Here is a 21,215-nt window from a genome sequence, read left to right as displayed (position 1 = left end):
TTACAGAAGATACTGGGTATATTGGCGAGATGTTGAAAAGGTGAAATTGACAGGTCTGGGCAACAGATTGGATATGGGGGTGAAGGACAGTGAGGAGTCCAGGCTGACTCCTAGATTGTGGACCTGAGAGACTGGGAGGAGGGTGTTACCCTCTACAGTAAAGGGCCTCGTCGGGGAGGGAGGGCGGTTAGGAGGAAAGATAATTTCTGTTTTGGACATATTGAGTTTAAGATGTCTGAGAGGCAGTTGGAGATGTGAAAGTGGAAGTCAGCAAAGAGATTGGAGAAAGAAAGGTAGATTTAATAATCATCAGCATGGAGATGATCATTAAATCCATGGGAGCTGATGTGATCACCAAGTGACATAATATAGTGGGAGAAAAGAAGAGGACCCAGGAAAAAAGCCTAAGGGACACCTACAGTCAGAAGGCATGATCTTTGAGAACCATGGATGACCTCTACACCAAGATGAGGCAACAGATTAATACTAGAATTTTAAATGCCTAACATTCATATTTATTTACTTACTTACTTATATAAGTTCTGGGGCCTTAGATATTTTCCCAGAATGTGGATTAAGAACTTTTTCCATGAAAACCTAGAAAGACCTACATGAACTGATACAAAGTGAAGTGAGCAGAACCAGGAGAACATTGTACACAGTAACAGCAACATTGTATGACGATTAACTGTGAATGACTTAGTTATTCTCAGCAATACAATGATCCAAGACAGTTCCTAAGGACTCATGATGAAAAATGTTGTCTATCTCCCGAGAAAGAACTAATAGAGTCTGAATGCAGATCAAAGAATACTAATTTTCACTTTCTTTATTTTTGTGGGGTTTTTTGCGGGGGAGGTGGGGTAGATCTGTATTTTCTTTCATGTTTCATGTTTTGCATGATTTCACATGTATAATCTATATCAGATTGCTTACCATCTCAGGTGGGGAATAGAGGATAGAGAAAGAGAGAGAGGGGGTGGCTAGGTGGCGCAGTGGATAGAGCACTGGCCCTGGATTCAGGAGTACCTGAGTTCAAATCTGGCCTCAGACACTTGACACTTACAAGCTGTGTGACCCTGGGTAAGTCACTTAACCCCCATTGCCCCGCAAAAAAAAATTAATAAAATAAAGAGAGAGAATATTACTCAATTTTTAAAAAATGAATGTTAAAAATTGTTTTTGTGTGCAGTTGGGAAAAACATAAAATATTATTTTTTAAAAAGAACTTTTCCCATGATACAAAGAATCTTAAGAATGTGAAAGGAACTCAAAAGAAATACCTGAACAAGAATCTATGACTTACCAACGAAGTGTTGATTCCTGTCTCTTGAAAACCTCCAGGAAGAGAGAACCCACCACAAGGCTTCTTTACAATTTGCACCCATTGCTCCTGATTCTACAAAATAGGGACAAACAGATTAGGACTAATACCTCTTCAATATGACAGCTTTTGGGGCAGCTAGGTGGCGCAGTGGATAGAGCACCAGCCCTGGAGTCAGGAGGACCTGAGTTCAGATCCAGCCTCAGACACTTAACACTTACTGGCTGTGTGACCCTGGGCAAGTCACTTAACCCCAATTGCCCCCCCACACACACACACACACGCAAAAATATTCCATAATCACAATTGGCCTTTCCCAGGAGAGAGGGAAGGAGGGAGGGCAGGCATATACATAAGTGTAAACACAAACTCAAGCACTCTGTCTTCTTGCTTGTAGTAAGAATGCTTTAAAAGAAATCTCTCCTAATCATCAATACCAAGAAATTTATTCCTTTGTGTTTAATTCTCCACATATCCATCTAATAGACACACATATATGAAACTCTGTCTTCAGGGACTGTGAATTGACTGAAATGGTTAAGGCTCTGAAGAATTAATCAGATGATGACAGATGCAGTCCCCCAAGTGCCACAGAAAAGGTGTTCATCTAATTAAAATGTCTTCTGAATCAAAGTCTTTCTAAGCTACAGCTTATCATATCTTCCCAATGTTCATCTCTGAGTACATGCATAATGCATTGAAACACAAACCTGACCCATACTGGAGCCATGTACTCTTACTGTAGCCAAAAATGACAATTTTTTTAAGGCTAAGTCTTTTAAAAATCATGAAGTGCTGTATGTTGTCAGTCGTTATCTGATCAATTTTAATTTTCCAGGTGATATAAATTGCAGTTCATTAAGTAACTGATTTTAATTGTGCAAATCAAAAAGTACTGTGTTGTTATAGGCCCTAAATTTTATTACTAGTATGTGGCTTTTCAGTCACTTGTTTTTTCTGGGGCAATGAGGGTTAAGTGACTTGCCCAGGGTCACACAACTAGTAAGTGTCAAGTGTCTGAGGCCGGATTTGAACTCAGGTCCTCCTGAACCCAGGGCCGGTGCTTTATCCACTGCGCCACCTAGCTGCTCCTTTTTGGTCACTTCTTGAAATAAACATGAAAGTCATTTTTCTTTCATCTCCTTTTCATGTAGATATTTCTGCCCCAATCTCATGATTGGGTATCCTTTGTTTGACAAAAATTCCATGAAATACATGAATTTCCCATTCTTGTTTTGCTTTTGTTCTTACTACATCAACATAGTATATCCATATGCAGGCACACTGCATAGTATTGCACCAAAGAATGTTCTTTAATACATTCTCATTTGAGCCTTGAGACAACCCACTGAAACAGGTAGCATTGAGAACTATTAACCCCATTTATAGATAAGGAAACTGAGGCTCAGGTTCAGTGCTTTGCCCAAGATGACTTTGTCTCTATGGCACTGACTGCCCCGTGTAACCCAGAATCCTCTAATATCTCTTGTCTTCCCCCACATAGAGTAAAGTAACACTTGACTGACTGATCCGAGATTTATGGGCTTTAACTCTCTCTGCCTCAATATCCTTATCAGTCAAATGATGATAATAATGCTCGTACTACATAAAACAGGGAGTTATTGTGAGATGGAATTGATATAATGTTTATAGAGTACTTTGCAAATTGAAACGTGCAATATAAATGTCAACTACTATTAAAATAAAACTGTCATGTATTGGTCTCCTCTTCTACAGATCAAACAAAGACAGTCTAATTCATATTAGTCTAGAAAAATCCAGTAATCTTTTCTACCCTGTAACTAGAAAATGATTCTCCTTTTGGTTACAACGGCTACTTTTTTTTTTTTTTTTGGCTATTGCTCCTTTAACATTTGTTCTACTCAAAGCCTCTGTTTAATAACTGGCCCATTCCTCTTACCTTGTCATTGTTATTCAGTCTTTTCAGTCATGTCTGACTCTTGGTGACCCCATTTGGACATTCTTGGCAAAGATACTGGAGTGGTTGGCCATTTCTTTCTCCAGCTCATTTTACAGATGAGGAAAGTGAGGCAAACAGGGTTGCCTTGCTGCAGGTTATACAGCTAGTAAGTATCTAAGGCCAGATTTGAACTCAGGGAGATGTCTTCCTGGCTCTAGGCCTGACACTTTACCTACTGTGCATCTAACTTCAATAGGTTTCACCTGCATCCTTTTCCTCACTATAAAAGAATGAAATTTCTGCCCAGTCCACCCAAATGAGACTTGTGATCCTTCATTGTCTTCTAGAACAGCCCAACCCTACTCATGAGTCAAGGATTTCTAATATGTCACAGTGTGGTCACATTTCAAACACAGATAAGATGATTTCTGTATCCATGGCCTTAGGAAAAGATTCCAAATGACTCGACAGTTTTCTTTAATTGAAGCTGATATGCAAATTCTGTACTATCATTTAAGAAATACTGTATTTTTTTTTTGGGTGAGGCAATTGGGGTTAAGTGACTTGCCCAGGGTCACGCAGCTAGTAAGTGTTAAGTGTCTGAGGCTGGATTTGAACTCAGGTCCTCCTGACTCCAGGGCCAGCACTCTATCCACTGCACCATCTAGCTGCCCCAAGAAATACTGTATTTTTAAAAAGATTATTTCCTTCAGCTACAGTTATCACGATGTGATTGAAACAATATCATCCAGTTTATTGGATTATTTAGTTCATTATAAAATAAAAGTATGAACAAGATTTTACTAGGTATCACCTGAGCAAATTAATAGGTCAGATCATTACTGAAGTGCTCAATTTCTTTACATCCCTTTATATTGGAAGTATTGTTCAGGATTAAGTTATCAAACCCAATCCCAAAGATTTATGGCAGCTTATCTGAAAAGCTGTTGTAATAATGTGAAAGGAATTTTTCTGAACAAAATATCTCATTGCCTATGCAAAAGGAAGACTGAATTGTAGGTTTCACAGTATTTTGTCTTGATATCTATTTCTTCTCTCTAACAGAGGCTTAGTTCGCTATCTTACAAGTCTCGAGAGGAAGACCCAACTCTTACAGAAGAAGAGGTAGGTTTCTGCAGCCATTCATTCAACAAATGTGTTAGCTGCCTAATCGGAGCCAGGCACTGTTTGATGCTTTAAACAACAAAAAGGCCTAGACATTCCCCTACACCCTCATAAGAGATTAGCATAATACAACCTCACTAATTATAAATCTCTGTGATAGACAAGTACCTACTCTCTCCAAGTATGTGCCTTGTAATTTTTTTTTTTTAGGCAGAATGTCATCCTAAGGGTGTTAATAGGAATATGGCTTTGAGGTTGAACATCTTATCATGACCATGAGTGACTGACAAGTGACAAGACAAGAAAGAATAGGGGAACTAGGGATCAGATTCCTGGCAGGAAAAGGCTTAGTGAAGAATCAGCCTTGAAGACAGGCATCAGAAAGGATGAATAGAATCATATAGCTGAGGTGTCAAATGCACTGACCACATTGTGTCCCAGCACGGCAGTACTGGATTAAAACATAATTGGGAAATATTTAACAAAATAAATTAAATGCAGTAGAACATAAATTGTGTTAAAACATGGTTTTCTGCTCCAAAGCATGGGCTATAGAGTAGGTCAAGGAGAAAACTAGAGGTTGTCAGCGGTTGCATGACCACATATTGTGATATTGTACAGAGCATTTTTGTTTTGGGGAAGACTAGATGACCACCAAGACTTAACCCTCTCATTTTTCTGGCAACAAAATTTTGGCCCCAAAAGATTAAATGATGTTTTAGGTACCAGCAGATCCACAGTTTAAACACTGGTCCTCTTGACGCAGACTCACTAAATCCCAGAGTTGGAAAGGGCTGCAGAGATGGCCCAGAATAAGCATCCGTTCTATAACCAACCCTGAAAGGGGTCATCGTATTTTTTCCTTGAAGATGTCCAGGGAAAGGGTCTTTATGAACTCCAGAGGCCTCCAGGGGCAGCTCTAATTGTTAGGAAAATTTTCTTTATAACAAAGCTAACTTTCCTTCCTTGCCCCTAATTGGGGCAGCTGGGTGGTGCAGTGGATAAAGCACCAGCCCTGGATTCAGAAGGACCTGAGTTCAAATCCAGCCTCAGATAATTTGACACTAGCTGTGTAACCCTGGGCAATTCGCTTAACCCTCATTGCCCTGCAAAAAACCAAAAACAAACAAACAAAAAAACCCCACAAACATAAACTGCTAATCAATTTTAGTTCTGCCCTCTAGGGTCCAAACAAACAAATATAATCCTCTTGCAAATGATAGCACATATAAATGATAACTGAATCATAAGAGTGGATGAAGTCATCATGGGAGAGAATACAGAGAAAGTAAAGGAGTAGATGAATGTCTTAGGGGTATACCCAGACTTATGAGAAGGATGAATAGCTTGCAAATCACACCGAGGAGTAAGTCAGTCAGTCAATAAACATTTATTAAACACTACTATGTGTCAGACATTGTGCTAACTGCACTTTTCTCTTCTGGATGGTGTCCTCTCTGTTGATAGCATTACAGGACCAAAAGGTTGGAAAGGGGACTTTATCACAGTAATGCCTTGCCTTAAACTATAACCCATCGTTTCTCTTGACTTTACGGACATCTTTGACATCCTTTATTCATATATGCCCCTGACTTACTCCCATTCATTGAGCTCCACTTTCAAAGCAGTCATTGGCACAGCTTCTGGGGAAAGGGAAAAGACTTAGCAGTCTTGAGGTTGGGAAGGGAAGTGGTAGGGCAGTAGGAGCTGCTGCTCCCCACTCCCCATTGGACACTCAGTGACACAACACCAGCTGAAACCAAGAGAAGAGACCTGGGGATGGAATTGTCTACATTGCAGAAGATGCAGGGCAGAAGTTGTTGTCAGGGAGAGATGGTTCCACTGGGAAAGGACTGAAAAAAGTAAGGAGCTGGCTCCCTCACTCCCATGAGTCTCTTGGCTCTTGCCACAGCTGCTTTTATCTTTTCCTTTTGTCACTCAGCAGTCACTATAACTTTTTGTCATCTTTCCCCCTACTTTCTCCCCATCCCAGAATGTTGTAATAGTCCCTACAAAGCAAAGGTTGGTCAAAAGCTTTTTAGATAAAGGTGTACAGGCAAGAGTCTTGGACTTGGAGTCAGGAAGGCCTAGATTTGACACTGGCTTAAATAATTGTAGGCAAATCACTTTGCTTACAATAGAAAGATAAAATGATTTAACAATAAAAGTATTAAAGAATCTCATAATATTTAAGAAAGCAGCAGAGCTTCAATGTGATGCCCCATGTTTGGTAAGTTTATGACTGGAGCCAAATTGAAGCTCAGCATTTAAAATATACTCTAGAGGAGAGTGTGAAGCCAACCAGACACAAAAACACTTGGTAATAAACTATAAAGAGTTAGACACACAAATGTCATAGGGAAGAAAAAATGTTAAAGTATAGATTCACAAAAGGAATAAAACATAATAGTGTACAATTCAACACTTAGCTCAGTGACTGGCACATAGTAGACACTTAAATGCTTGTTGACTGACTGTACAATTAAGAACAGCTGGAGGCAGCAGGTGGTGCAGTGTGGATAGAGAGCTGTGGGCCTGGAGTCTGGAAGACCTGTGTTCAAAGAATTCTTCAGCTACTTCCTAGATGTGTGACCCTGGGCGAGTCACTTAACCTGTTTGCCTCAGTTTCCTCAACTGTAAAATAAGAATTATAATAACACATACATCCCAGGATCATTGTGAAGATCAAAATGAGATATTTCTAAAAAGCACTTGGCCCAGGCCCACACATAGTAGGTTGCTATATAAATGCTATTCCCTTCCCCCTCACTCTCTAATGAAAGCATTTGGGTTATGTTATAAAATGGGGGAAAGGATTTGTCCTTCTTATAACAGCAGCCTTGAAGGATAAGGTATACACACAAATATCTGTTACCCTCAACAACCCAGCTCTAACCTATGAATTCATCTAAAAAATTTGTTATGTATAATATAATTACAGAATGTTGGGGCGGGGGTATCTCCAAAGTAACCCATACTTAACAATAATCCCCTCCCAAAAAAGTGGCCATCCAACCTTTACTTGAAAATCTCCAGTGAGGGGAGGGCCACTCCTTCTTATGGTTGCTTGTTGCATTTTTTTTATCATTCTGTTAGGAGATTTATTCTTTACATTAAACCCAGTTTTGTCTCTTTACAACTCCCTTCCCATTGTTGCCCATTCTCCCCCTTGGGGTCAGACAGAACATATAACAGTCCTTCAGATATATAAGGATAGTCATCATAACCCCCAAAGTGTTCTCTTCTCCAACTTAAATATCCCCACTTTTTTCACCTGATCCTCCTAGTTTTTAGTTTTTGTGTGTGTGGTCTTTTTTTTTTTTTTTTTGGCTGGGCAATGAGGGTTAAGTGACTTGCTCAGGGTCATACAGCTAGTGAATGTCAAGTGTCTGAGGGTGGATTTGAACTCAGGTCCTCCTGAATCCAGGGCCGGTGCTCTATCCACTGTGCCACCTAGCTGCCAGATCCTCCTAGTTTTTAAACCAGAGACTTTCCACCATCCTCCTTGTTCTCTTCTGACTCCTTTCTCATTTAGCAATGCCCTTCCTAAAATGTGGTGCCCAGAAGTGGATACTCTACTTTTTTACCTCCTTATTCCTGGACACTCTGCCTCTTTTCTTTCTCTCATATCACAATCTTGAGTCATAAAGAGCTTGTAGACTAATAAAACCTCCATCCCTTTTTTCAGATGAACTGCTATCTAGCAATTCTGATGAACTTTGTATTTTCACCTGTAAAATGAGAATAGTAATCCTTGCACTACCCAAATCACAGGGTTGTTGTAAGGAAAGTACCTTGTAAGGAAGAGCACTTTTTCCCAAGATTTCCAAAGATATTATTACATTATAATTCTTTACTCTTCAAAAAATACAGTAAATGTAAAGCATTTGCCAACTTTAAGTGATATATAAATGTCAGTTGTTATTCTAAGAGCAAAATATTCTACAGATTTGTCATGTTAATCTCGGGGGGGTTGGAGAAACTCATATCGAAATGGAAGATTTGGGAAACATAAAGGATATTGGAGTTCATCTAATCCAGTCCTTGCATTTTACAGATGAAGCAACAGACCCCATCGAGGTAAAAAGAATTGCTGGGTCACACATATAGTTATGAATTTTATAGATGCATTCCCAGATTTCTATGTTGCTTATACACTGGGTAGACAAGGAGTATATAGGCAACACTCCCTTTAAAAATGAACTGTGCTTATGCCAATGACCAATAAACAAAAAGCAAGCCCACATTAAGAAGACTCTTAGACCAGCTGGAAATTTTACCCACAGTTTGTGAGATATGTGGAGGGGAAGAAAATATCCCTTGGCAATTGGGAAGCTGAGCATCTGTCAGAAAAACATGCTCATTTCTTTCCTAGATTTTTTGAAATGGATGAATTACTATGTCAAAAAAGAATGCCAGGTAATCAAGGATATTTTGACTTCCGTCCAACCATGACTCATAATACCTGAAGCAATTTTTAATCAGTACAGAGCATCCATTCCCTTGTTACCAAAGGAAATTAAGTTACTGTTGATATTCATGGTAGACAATGCTAAGGATGTGATTGAGTATATTTTCTTAGATGGCAGCCTGCTTTTAGCATAGGGAATTTCCTGGATATGTATATCTTTCTAAGAGTGCCAAAGACAGACTGATAATTCTTTAAACTATATAACATAAGACTTTTGAAATCAAATTAAAAGAAACCAACACAAAATAATAAGGATAGCTAACTTAATATATAGTATTTATGATGTGCCAGGCACTGTGCTAATTGCTTTACAATTATTATCGAATTTGATCCTCACAATAACCCTGTGGGGGCAGGTGCTAATATTATTCCCATTTCCAAGATAGGAAAACTAAGGCAAATAGAGGGTAAGTGACTTGCCTAGAATTTCATAGCTAAGTTAGTGTCTGAGGCTGAATTTGAACTCATCTTCCAGCCTTCTTCTATTCACTGCTCCACCTAGCTGCTTTCCAAAATGGCATAAGACACATAATAGTCCCAGGCAGCCAGCAGCCATGAGCGGGACATAAGTGGGAGGGGAGTCCTATTTCCAATACCTCTAAATTGTCTTCTTTCCACAGCCATGATGGTGGAGACAGGAGACATGTTCTTGTCAGTTCTGTATTCTCTCCTTAACAAAGTCATAAAAACATATGAGATCCCCAGGCGAGCCCACCAAATTCTATTTAGTCCATAATACAGTTAAAACACTAACATTTGGTAGAGTGCTTTGTCCTTCTGTGTCCCTTTCATTATGGATTAAATAGAATCTTGTGGGTTAAGCCAGGAGCCTAATATTTGCCATTTATGACATTCTTTCTATGGGAAAACGCATTCTGAATTCAAAACAGCTGACTTAAAAACTGAAGTTTTAGGACATGACCTCTTTCTGAGGCAGGGCTTGCCTACATTAATTGCCCAAAAGATAATTTCCACTTATTCAACAATTATCTTTCCAAGAAAATGCTTTTCTGCCATTGTGAAACATTTCTGCCTACAATAGAAACAATTATGTATCACATCATACCAAATATATGATACATGAAAGGCAGCTGAATACTGGTTAGAGGACTGGACTTAGAGTCCAAAAGACATGGGTTCAGATGCTCCCTTGGTGTTTTTTTTTTTTGCTTTTGTTTTTTTGGCAGGGCAATGGGGGTTAAGTGACTTGCCCAGGATCACACAGCTAGTGTCTGAGGCCGGATTTTAATTCAGGTCCTCCTGAATCCAGGACCAGTGCTTTATCCAGTGTGCCACCTAGCTGCCCCTCAGATGCTCTCTCTATTCACTTATTAGCCACGTGGCCACAGGCAAATCACGCTGTCTCTGTTTCTGCATCTATAAAATGAAAATAGAAATACCTGTTGTGCCTGCCTCACCAGCAGGTTGTTAAAAAATATCATAGGAAACTTCAGTTACATGCTGCAACCCATTTACTTTACAGGTCTGAAAACTGAGGCTGAGAAAAATTAAGGTTATACAGCTAGTTAGTGGAAAGCCGAGGCTATAATCCAGCACTCCATCCCAACTCATTGTTCTTTTTTTCCTATATCGTGGACGTGTGCATCCCTGCACATTCACATTCATTCCATCATTTATTTAGTGATAGGATGTCGGGCATTGTTCTGACTCTCTAATTTTCGGTATAAGCCCAACCCCAAAAACACTTCCCCAAGGCCTTGGAAATAGGATTAGTTGAAGAGTACAATATAAGATATGCACTAGTACTATCTCAAAGTCAGAAGTGTTTTACCTATGGTTTTCTATTATATGCTAGCCCCTGAGATCACAAGTACAAAATTAAGTATTCTCTACCCCAAGGGGCTTACATTCTTACTGGGAAGAAGGGATGGATACATCTTAGACACACAGAGTCATAGAAAGTCATTTCAGGAGCGAGCAAGCACTAACATCCAGGATCAAGAAAGGTAGCACCCGAACTGATCCTTGGGGGAATTTAGGGATTCTACAAGACCAGGATGAACAAGTAGTGAATTCTAGACTTATGGGAACCATCTTTGCAAAGGCATAAAGAGAGGAACTAAAATGTGTTCTGTGAGGAATAGCTAGCTGACTAATTTGACTGGAACGGAAAGTCTGAGAAGAGGAATTGAAAATAATACTAGAAAATCATTGAAAGCTAGGTTGTAGATGATTTTAAATGCCAGGCTAAGGAATTTTAATTTTCTCCTGTCATCAGGAGTTTATTGGGAAGGTTACATGAGATAGTATTTGTAAAGCACTGAACATAGTGCCTGGCATATAGTAGGTGCTTAATAAATGCCTCTTCCTTCCCTCCTTCCTCAGGAATCACTGAAATACTTTATTCCTTTGTTAACATAATAAAAGACAAACCAAATTTTTTTTAAATAGACCCAGTGGAAGAAGCATATCTTCAAAACATGTAAATTATAATCATCATCCTCATCAGAGCTAACATTTATATAACACTATGTGCCAGGCACTGTGCTAAACCCTTTACAATTATGATCTCATTTGATACTCACAACCACCCTGTGAAATAGATGCTATTATTATCCCTACTTTATTGTTGAGGAAACTAAGGCAAACAGAAGTTGTAGCTTGCCCAAGATCACACAGTCAGTAAGTTTCTGAGGCCATATTTGAACTCGGGTCTTCCCAACTTCAGGCCCAGAGCTCTATCCTAGCTGCCACCTAGCTGCCCTTAAATGTGAATAAGCATCCATATGTGTTAGGTACCCAACAATTCACTAACAGGGACTCTGAGGGGGGACTGGAAGAAGAGACATACAAAAACAGTTGACGATTCAACTAATGATTTCTTTTCTAGATTTCTGCAATGTACTCGTCTGTAAGTAAGCCAGGACAGACTCTTAAAGTACCAGAAGCCACTTACTCCTGTATTCAAGATGTAGCTCCAAAGAGATCACCATCTTCCGGTAATGATCTCTATGCTACAGTACGGGATTTTGAGAAAAACCCAAACAGCAATATGCCCCCGCCAGGAGTCAGTTCAAATGGGGAACCAGAACCTGATTATGAAGCGATCCAGTCATTAAACAAGGATGAAGAAAAGACCACGTCAATGGCTAATGGTAACCACATCACTTTTCCAAAAGAAAATGACTATGAGAGTATTGGGGACTTACAACACAACAAAGATATCACCAGACTTTAAGGCCAAGACAAAATTTTTTTAACGTTATATTATCAGCAATTTGGAAATGTTTCTCAATTTAAAGAAAAACAAAAGGTTGTAGTAAACTACAAATTGTACATTGCTTTAGAGAACCGAAAACAATGGAGGGGCAGTGGCCAATTTCAAGCCTTCCCAAGCAATAAGGTACACACAGATATGCACTCACACATATATAATAAAAATAGACAAACATTTCATCCCCCTCCCTAAAATGGTTCATTTCCTCTTGCAGTGAAGATGAAAATGTTGGTGGTTTCCAAGAATGTCCAATATTGTAAAATGAACCACGATCACTATATAATGTACATTACTTTCCTAAAATACTGCCTTTCAGAAGAGCCAGTTGTTCATTGTTTTTGCTACCTGCTGAAACATTTTAAACGTGTGGCTGTTTGTCTTCTCATCTCCGAACTGAACAACTCACACCAAGGATTTTCTCCCCTGACATTCAAGATTTTTACTCCAGCATAGACCTGTTTGGATGGTGGGGAACTCTGGCCAACATGTTCACCATCCCAATCTTCAGTGCTCTTCCGGCAGCTTCTTCTTCCGCAACTGGAGATTCAAACTCCAGTACCCCAATAGGATTAGAGACCTTCTGTGAGTCTCTTCAGATTTTTGTCACTTCTTATGTTGGCACTCCACTAGTGGCCTATACCAAAAGTACTTGAATTCAGTTTTAGATGCTTTATTTTATTTTTCTAGTCAAGAACTTTTTTCGGTATTTTAAGAAGATTCAGAATTTTTTCAGTATTTTAAGAATGTTATGGTACTTAATAGAATTCTTTTTAATTAGCCGGGAACTCATTGTTTTGAACAGAGCCTTAATCTTTTTGTTTGGACACAGACCACATATTTGGACAGTGACCACACTGTCTGGCTCTGAAGGGCTGGGAACATGAATGTGTATTTTAAAGTATCTCTTCTGTCCACGTTATAAGAGTCTTGACCGGCTTGAGTAAGTCATTCTCTGAAATTAATCTAGATTCAATAGAATATTTGTAAGCATTTATTTTTAGTATGTAAATATCTAAAGCATCTTGTTTTGTGCCTAGCTTCTAAAGAATATTAGAAATTATGTAAATTAACTATTTTCATTTTATGATTCATTTATAATCATCAAAAAGAAAACAAAAACTCAAAAAAGCACAGAAGCTAGTTAAGTAAAGCTAGTTTGTGTTTTTGTTTTTTAACCTTTTTCTAATCACGTATGTAAGAGTTGAGGTCTTTAAAGATTCATCTTTTCAAATGGTACATGCAGCTCCTAGTCAGAATCACCTTGGTAATTGAATACATCAAATAAGTGTATGTTGCTCATCGGTACTAGTACTTTGGGGTACAAAATTTCTGAAACACTTGGTTGAAACAGTTGCACAGAGAAGGAAGGAAACGGACTCTTTTTACAGATTGTCACTATCCCTAGTAGGTGCTTATTTGCCATTTCTTTCAGATCATTATGGTTCAATGACTATGCAGCCTACATGAACAGATTTTGATGAGCCATTAGGGATTTTCTTACCTTTCATATCAATCTGTGGCCAGTTGTCAGAATTTAAGGAAGAACCTGTTCTGGTCTAAGCTGGCCTTATATGTATGTGCTCAGGTCTTACAAAAGGACCATTCGAAGATTTGTCTACCTTCCCTAATCCAAGAGGAAAATTATGGGTATCATTGTGAATAGTGGTTTAGAGTTATTGGAAAACTGCAAATTCTTCTGACCACCAGAAAAGGAGCCAATTATTCTGTATTGCTATTGATAACTGTCACTTTTTTGGATTCATAGTTTGTGCTATTTTCCCTCCCTGTAAAACAAAGGTGATTTGGGAGGCTAAAGCTGCTTGAAAAATACATATAGTTCGATGGATGTGCTTTCCAGGAGGTGTAATCATTGCTTTGATTCTGTGATGGCTCCATACATTTAATTAAATTTACAATTCTGAAATAACAAGACTACCTTAGTGGGGGGATTAACTGATTAGCTAATCAAGCATAGGTTTTATTTCTTCAGAGCCTTGATCTCCTGCTAAGACATTAGGGGTACAACAATAGTCTTAGCAAAAGTGTTAAATTACGTTTCCATAGTATAGGATAAATGGCAGCATTCCTGGAGAGCTCATGCTGCTGAGTAGTTGAAAATCTCTTGTTTAGTGTATCCAGATATCTATGAGCACAAGTCATGTGTTAAGCACTTCCTAGTTAATGAAGTAGAAACTTAAGAAGGCACATCAATTCTTTTATAGGCCATAGGGTCTCCATTCAATGTCTGTTAATAATAATTATCCCATATTCGTGGCCATGTAGGCTGTTCCGAAAATAATGGACCAAAGTACTACCTCTTGGCCTCAAGAAGTTATTATTCATCTCTAAATGCATCTCTTAACTACAAGAAGAATAACTTGGTACTGAGGATGACAGAACTTTCTAGAAAGAAGCCCTCTTTTTTACATATAGTTATTGTTTTTTCCCTAATAACTTTCAAATGTGGATTCTGAGTACCCGATCTATAAGATATGCATTGCACATCTCTCTTGATTTGAGGACTCTTGACTGAGGGAGATGTGAGGTCTGTCAGTTAATTAACAGGTTGTAAAAGAATATTTAAAGAACCTGATGTACCACATACACACACCCAGCACAACCACACACAAGATTGAATTATAGCACAATCATTTCTATTGAGGAGAGGCTATAGGGAGGAGTTTGGCTGGATACTAGGCAGGACATTATATGCTCTTTCAAAGAAAATTGCTGTTTTCCTTTATTGTTCCAGTTTCAGCATTACACAAATGAATCACTCATATAATTTTTCATACTTCCACCACAGTTGAAAGAAAATCTGAAGAGAGAAGTTGGTCACTTTTACCAAACCCTGGGTTGTTAAAATTCAAATATACATGAAGGATGCTTTTATGAATGAGTTATATTATTCTTTTTCAGAATTATATTAGAGTTCTTTTTAGATATGTCAGAGATCTGTTTGGTTCTCCTGTACATCTGAATTACAACCTCATCTAAAATGAGCCGTTTATATTATTTTTTCATTGTTTTAAATTGGAGATGTTTTTAAATTCCAATTTAATTTTTTATGCCCATTATACTTTTGAACAGAAATTTTACCAGAAAAGTGTTTGAAGAATTTGCAGGAACAAGTTATAGCCTAGAGGAAAAAAAATAGCAAATTTACCCCAAAGTTAATCTAATGTTTATTACTACATCTCCTGTCCTAATATAAATTATATCACTAGTTCTTTTGTAAAACATTTGAAGGAGGGGGCAGCTAGGTGGCACAGTGGATAAAGCACTGGCCCTGGATTCAGAAGGACCTGAGTTCAAATCCAGTCTCAGACATTTGACACTAGCTGTGTGACCCTGGGCAAGTCACTTAATCCCTATTGCCCTAAAAAAAAAATTGAAGGAATAGCTCTTCCTTAAGCAAAAGTCGATCCTTGTTTCAACTGCTTCAAAGTCACAAGAATCCAAGGAACTATGTTTAATTAGGTGCTAAAAATTAATGGTCGATTGTCAACACAAAGCAATATTATCATTTTACTTCAATGTGTGGCAGCATCTATTTATTCAAGAGAACATGTTTTCTTAATTTTTGTAATTCTGTGTATTTATTCTTTTTTTTTAACTGGTACTTTACAAAGTGAAAGCACCAAGCACCTGGTTATCACTTGCACATGCCCCTGGCACTCACTGAATGAGAAGCAGTCAGTAACGTGCCATCTGAATGTTCATCTGAGATATCATCTGAACTGTTGTCAGAGAAGCAAGTCTGTAACATATTCTCTAACATATGGTGATTTAAAGGAAAAACTTTCTTGAGGAATTCTGACTCCTTAAGCTTTTCTTATATATGAAAACATTCAGATTCTTCCTTATCACCCAGATCTTCATCATTTTCCCTGCTGCAGCATAATCCCCATTGAGAAGTTTTCATCTCTAGCTTAAGAAAGCTTTTCCTGTGTGTTTGATTCACCAAGAGGATAATGATGGAAATGTAAATATGTGTACTCCTTAGATATGTGTACAGTAGGAGATTTGGCCTAAAGCTTTTCAAAAGGAGGGAGAAAGGTAAAGGAGAGAGACGACAATGGAGCCAATGCATGGTGACTCCCCCAGATAGCAATAGCCAATGAAAACATGGTTATCTTATTTCATTCTTTCTAGTCATTTCCATGGTTCCAGGCATGGAATCAGCAGGCAGTAAAGTGGTGGGTATTTTTTTAGAAGAATGTACTCCATGGATTGCAGCATGGCTATAATTTCAAGACTTCTGCTATTCCAAAAGTCATTCACGGCAAGACTGAATTGCAGTTTTGTAAATGAATAAATGCCAAGATTTCCTTTCAGTCCTCCATGTAATAGTCAGTCTCATTCAGTGTGGTATAGTGATACTGTTCTCAAACTGTTGATTTGTGCTGCTCCATCAGATTAGCATTGGCTGCTGAGAGCCCAGTAGGTACTGATGGTTATTTCCTGGATATCTTGACAAGTTTATTGTACAATGCTTTGGGGGAATTGGGGGGTGTAGGGTTAAAATATAATATTCAGTGTTAAGTGACATGTGAAAATAGGAATACATCTATAAATATAGTATGGCCTTTATTTACAGTGAAACTCCAATTTTGCTGTAATACCTTCTTGTTTTGTACTGTAACTTTCTGTAAATGCTTTAAACCTCACTGTGCCATTAGATGATTTGAACAAGATCTACCCAATAGAATAACTCAAAGTGCTGAGATTATAATGATGAGAAAGCAGTCCAGAAAATTAGGATAAACTGGAGTTAACCAGTCAGTATTATCAGCATACCCCAAGGCAGGGGGAAGGACTAGCAGAAGAATATTCATATTTTGTAAATGTGCAAATGAAGCTTCATTATCCCTGCCCTTCATTTTATCCAGGCACAGAGATTTGTAAAGTGCTTGATGGCTTTTCCTAGTGTTACTTTTTTTTTAAACCAATCTCCCAGATCCCTTCAAAATATCACAAGGAAAGAGATCTAGAGTCATGTGGTACTTCTCAGTTATCAGCCAATTTGGTACTATCTTCTCTTAGTACAATTAGATTAGATTTTGCTTGCCAGTATACTACTTGTGCACCGTGGGTATTTGTCAAAGATGTATTATGCTCTGGTTGTCTCATTACACAGTGTAATGTGTTCTAAAGGCTGGTAATTACCATTCCTCAGACTCCTGTGTTTCAGATCTACAGAAATAAAATGCTTCTATGTTACCTTTTAAATGATTGTGTAGGTTTTACACATTTTGTGTTTTCATGGCCCGTAAGATGGAAATAGAACAAAACACAGTGATAGTGACAAATATGAGTAAGAATGTCTCTAGTCTGCATACCTAATTCATGCATTTTCCCTCATGAAATCTGATCATTAGAAAGTTATGCTCCTTTCTTCTATGTAATCTCCACTCATTTTTAAGGCTTTTCCTTGTGCAAAATAATTTGGGGTGCTTATGTGGTTCTTTCCTGAATGTCTTAGGAAGTATTTATAATGTTAAAATTATGAGAGTCATAAAGTAGTAAGAAAATATATCACTAATATCACACCTGAATTTTGGAGTGAAAGATGCCTATATTGGCTCCAATGTTTTTATTATTCTGTTTACCCTGACTTCCCTTCCAGTAGCAGCCCACTCTTGCTTCATACAGCACAACTCATAGTTCTTCTCAATCCTTCTATCATAATTAGCACTGCAAGCTACTTATGGCACCAGTCACAGCTCCAAAATGTAAGGTTTTCACAAGTCAGTGGTGAGACATTCCTTAAAGAATTTGGAAGAGTAGCATACCTGTACAACACTTGTTTTGCTGAACCATGTGGTATCTGCCATTTAAAATGATGATACCACTGACCCATCAGTAGAATGAGTTTTGAGTTGCTTTTTCAATATCATTCAGCCATTCAGGCTTCTTTACCTACTCTTCCTTATGGGAGATTGGTTGTCTATGGCCTTGAAAGAGGTTTGTTGGGGTTGGTTATGTTTCCACCTAAGTACTTAATAAATGCTTGTTGACTGACCAACCCACTGAGAGATGAAAGGCACAATCTATTTCACTGGTACTGTGAGCTATCCTAGGTAGCTGACACCAGTGCTACACCAAGAAACCCTTTTTGCTCTCCAAAATTCCATCAGAGGCTGCCTTATTCATGGATCTGTCGAAGATATAATTCTTGTTAATAGTTCATTTGAACAACAGAATGGCATCCAACATTAGCACCCAAAACTTGGTTTGTATCGTCAACTAATTCCCTTCTAGATCTAGTAATTTCTAATCCTGAGTTTAATGGCAAATATGCCCAGAAGCACACCCACTTTCATCCTGTAAACATAATCCTTTTGTTCCTTTAAAATATTCACATGGGTTTACCGGAATAGAACACATTCTCAAGAAAAGAGTGAGTTACCAAGCTGCTGTATTTATAATTAATTGGACTTTATCCCCTCCTCCCTGTACCCACCTGTGCCCAAGTGGCTTGAAATTGTTAATGTGTCTAACTAGGGAATGAGTGAGGCATTAGGGAAAACTTGGCTGATTATGTGCAAGCTACCTGACCTTGAGAATCAAATTCCAGACACTTCTAATTAGTGATTCAGATGAGTCTATAACATAGTAGTAATGACTGCAATTTTCAACATGCATAATACTACAGTTTGCCTTTAATTCTCACGAGGGGTTTTTTGTCTTTTTTATACTATAATAACTGATCACAATTCATAATTCAGCTTGATTAAATAAACATTATTAAGCCCCTGCTTACATACATGAAAGACTGTCAATATGTAAAAGGAAATTTCAGATGGAAAAAAGTGTTCTGATTTACTATATTATGTCCATTTCATTTAAAAAAAACACCCCATACTTATATGGTAATTATATAACCTAATATACTCTAAAGGATAATTAAGGCTCAAAGGAAGAAACTTTTTAATCCCTGAAGAATGCAAATTAAAACTTTTGGGGAGCACTACCTATCTTAATGACAGTTTTCTTTTGTTAACTCCTTACCATCACCGCACATACACAGACTCATAACATAGATTTCAGAATGAGTATAACTAAAAATAGTATCTAATACTTTCTTAATATGAAGTGATTCTTTTATCCTGGGTTGTCCCTCCTGGGAAGTGGCACTACAGTAAAAGAGACCTCCCCTGAGAGATGGCAACTCCATTCATTAGATGAAAATAGTGAAAAAACAAAAGGAGTTTGAACATTTCTTGGACAAGTATTCACATATTTATTGAACAACTAAGTTACCTAAGATATTTATCACTCATCCCTAAGGTTTTCCTTTTTAAAACTACAAAAGTATTTTTTTAATATTCTCTGGCATTTCACAGACATCTATTGTGCAAAAAACAATGCTAAGTAGTTTTTATGGGTACCTATTTCTGTAGGAAAAGAAAAATAGATTCTGGAAACACAAAAATGTAGGTTCTTATTCCTGGGTCCACTACTGATTATTTAAAATTTGATCAATCAACAAGCATTTACTAAGCACCACATGTTCCAGGGACTGCTAGAGATTGGAGATATAAACCCAAAAGTGGAAACAGTCCCTGCCCTCAAAGAGATTACATGCTATCATGATTTAATAAAGTACTGAGTTTTTCACTTTGCATTTAGCATAGTTAGACTTGTGGGTTTTTTTCAAATTAGTAACTTTGTCAAGTAGCTATATTAGTCATGTGCTCAGCATCATGAAAAAGAAAAGATGATTTCAATTATATGCCCATGAGGAAAATAGAACAATCTTCATAACTCCCTTTTTACCTTTCCAAGATTTTATAATGTATAAATGTAGACATGATGATCAAAACTACAGACCAGGTCATTGAATCAATAATTTTGTAAATAAAATTATTCATTTCCATTTCTCTTTACCCTGGAGGAAGGTTGGTATATGAGTGGTATAATATCACAATACTGAGTTGTGAGTGGCTAGAAACACCTTTCAAGGTCTTTTCAACATTCTTTACTTTAAAAAAAATAATAAACTCCTTAAATCATTTTTTTAAAAAGTTACTTCCCTGGGGCAGCTAGGTGGCACAGTGGATGGAGCACCAGCCCTGGATTCAGGAGGACCTGAGTTCAAATCCGGCCTCAGACACTTTATACACTTACTAGCTGTGTGACCTTGGGCAAGTCACTTAACCCCAATTGCCTCACACACACACAAAAAAAGTTACTTCCCTGATCAATTTCTGTACAAGTGTATTATCAGTCCAAAATATGCTTGAAAAGAGAAAAAAATGCATAGAATTTTTTACCCCTAGTAAAGTGAGATGGCATCTTTCATCAATTTCAAAGAGGAGGCAACAGCTCTTCGGTTGATAAAGCATTGGTTTTGGAGTCATGAGTCCAAGGCATCATTGACAACTCTTGACTTACTTGGGCAAAACAATTAACTTATGTGCCTCAGTTTATCCATCTGCAAAATGGAGATAATAATACTTAACACTGCCTACCTCACCAGGATGTGATGAGGGCAAGTGAGATAATTGTGAAATGCTTTGAATTTTTTGAAAGAAAGGTGCTATGTAAATTGAAGGCATATTTTGTTTTTAATGAACCAGTTATTGATTCTATTTAGGGTTTTAATATGCTGCTCATTGTGAGGATAATTTTAAGATTGATGCATATTGTTCGCGTCTTTGCTCAAACCTCAATATATCATTCAATAGTGGTACCCAATAAAGCGAAATGTGTATTTTCAGCTTATTTCTACTAAAAACATTTAAATTGTGAATCTTTACAAATTGCTGGAGTTTGACATGTAACTTCAAAAGTTACATGTCATGAACCTCTTTGTGTCTGTACATAAGTATAATTATGTGTAAATAGCTGGTATGTTGTAATTACAGACATTGTCAGATTGTCCTTGTCTTTTCTAAATTGCAATAAAGTTCAGTTTTCTACAAACATTGGTCAAAAGATTATTGGGCATTTGGAAAATGTAAAAAAAAAATCTTCCTATCATATGCATGAGTTTCCCAAAAGATAGTTCCCTACCAGGGATGAGAAGCTCATGTGCATTATCTCCAAAAAACAGAGGACAACAGGACAGACCACATTTGTTTTTCTCCTTTTCCTCATTGAAATATATTAAAAATGCAGATCACCCCAG

The 21,215-nt window shown here is 37.7% G+C and overlaps 1 protein-coding gene across 2 annotated transcripts in view; it reads left to right on the top strand.

Annotated features, from left to right (window-relative positions):
• Positions 1–21,010, top strand: part of PAG1 (phosphoprotein membrane anchor with glycosphingolipid microdomains 1) — a 172,372-nt gene extending 151,362 nt beyond the window's left edge. For both annotated transcript variants that reach the window (XM_043975896.1, XM_043975897.1), the window contains exons 8-9: positions 4,311–4,370; positions 11,693–21,010. In XM_043975896.1, coding sequence (XP_043831831.1) covers positions 4,311–4,370; positions 11,693–12,040 — 408 coding nt within the window. In that variant the 3' untranslated portion in view covers positions 12,041–21,010. The remainder of the gene's footprint in view (positions 1–4,310; positions 4,371–11,692) is intronic.
• The last annotated feature ends 205 nt before the right edge of the window (positions 21,011–21,215 follow it).

The sequence above is a fragment of the Dromiciops gliroides genome, chromosome 1 (genome assembly GCF_019393635.1).
Source record: "Dromiciops gliroides isolate mDroGli1 chromosome 1, mDroGli1.pri, whole genome shotgun sequence".
NCBI classification, from domain to species: Eukaryota; Metazoa; Chordata; class Mammalia; order Microbiotheria; family Microbiotheriidae; genus Dromiciops; species Dromiciops gliroides.
The sequence above is the reverse complement of the archived record's forward strand: the minus strand, read 5'-3'. Positions and strand labels throughout refer to the sequence as shown.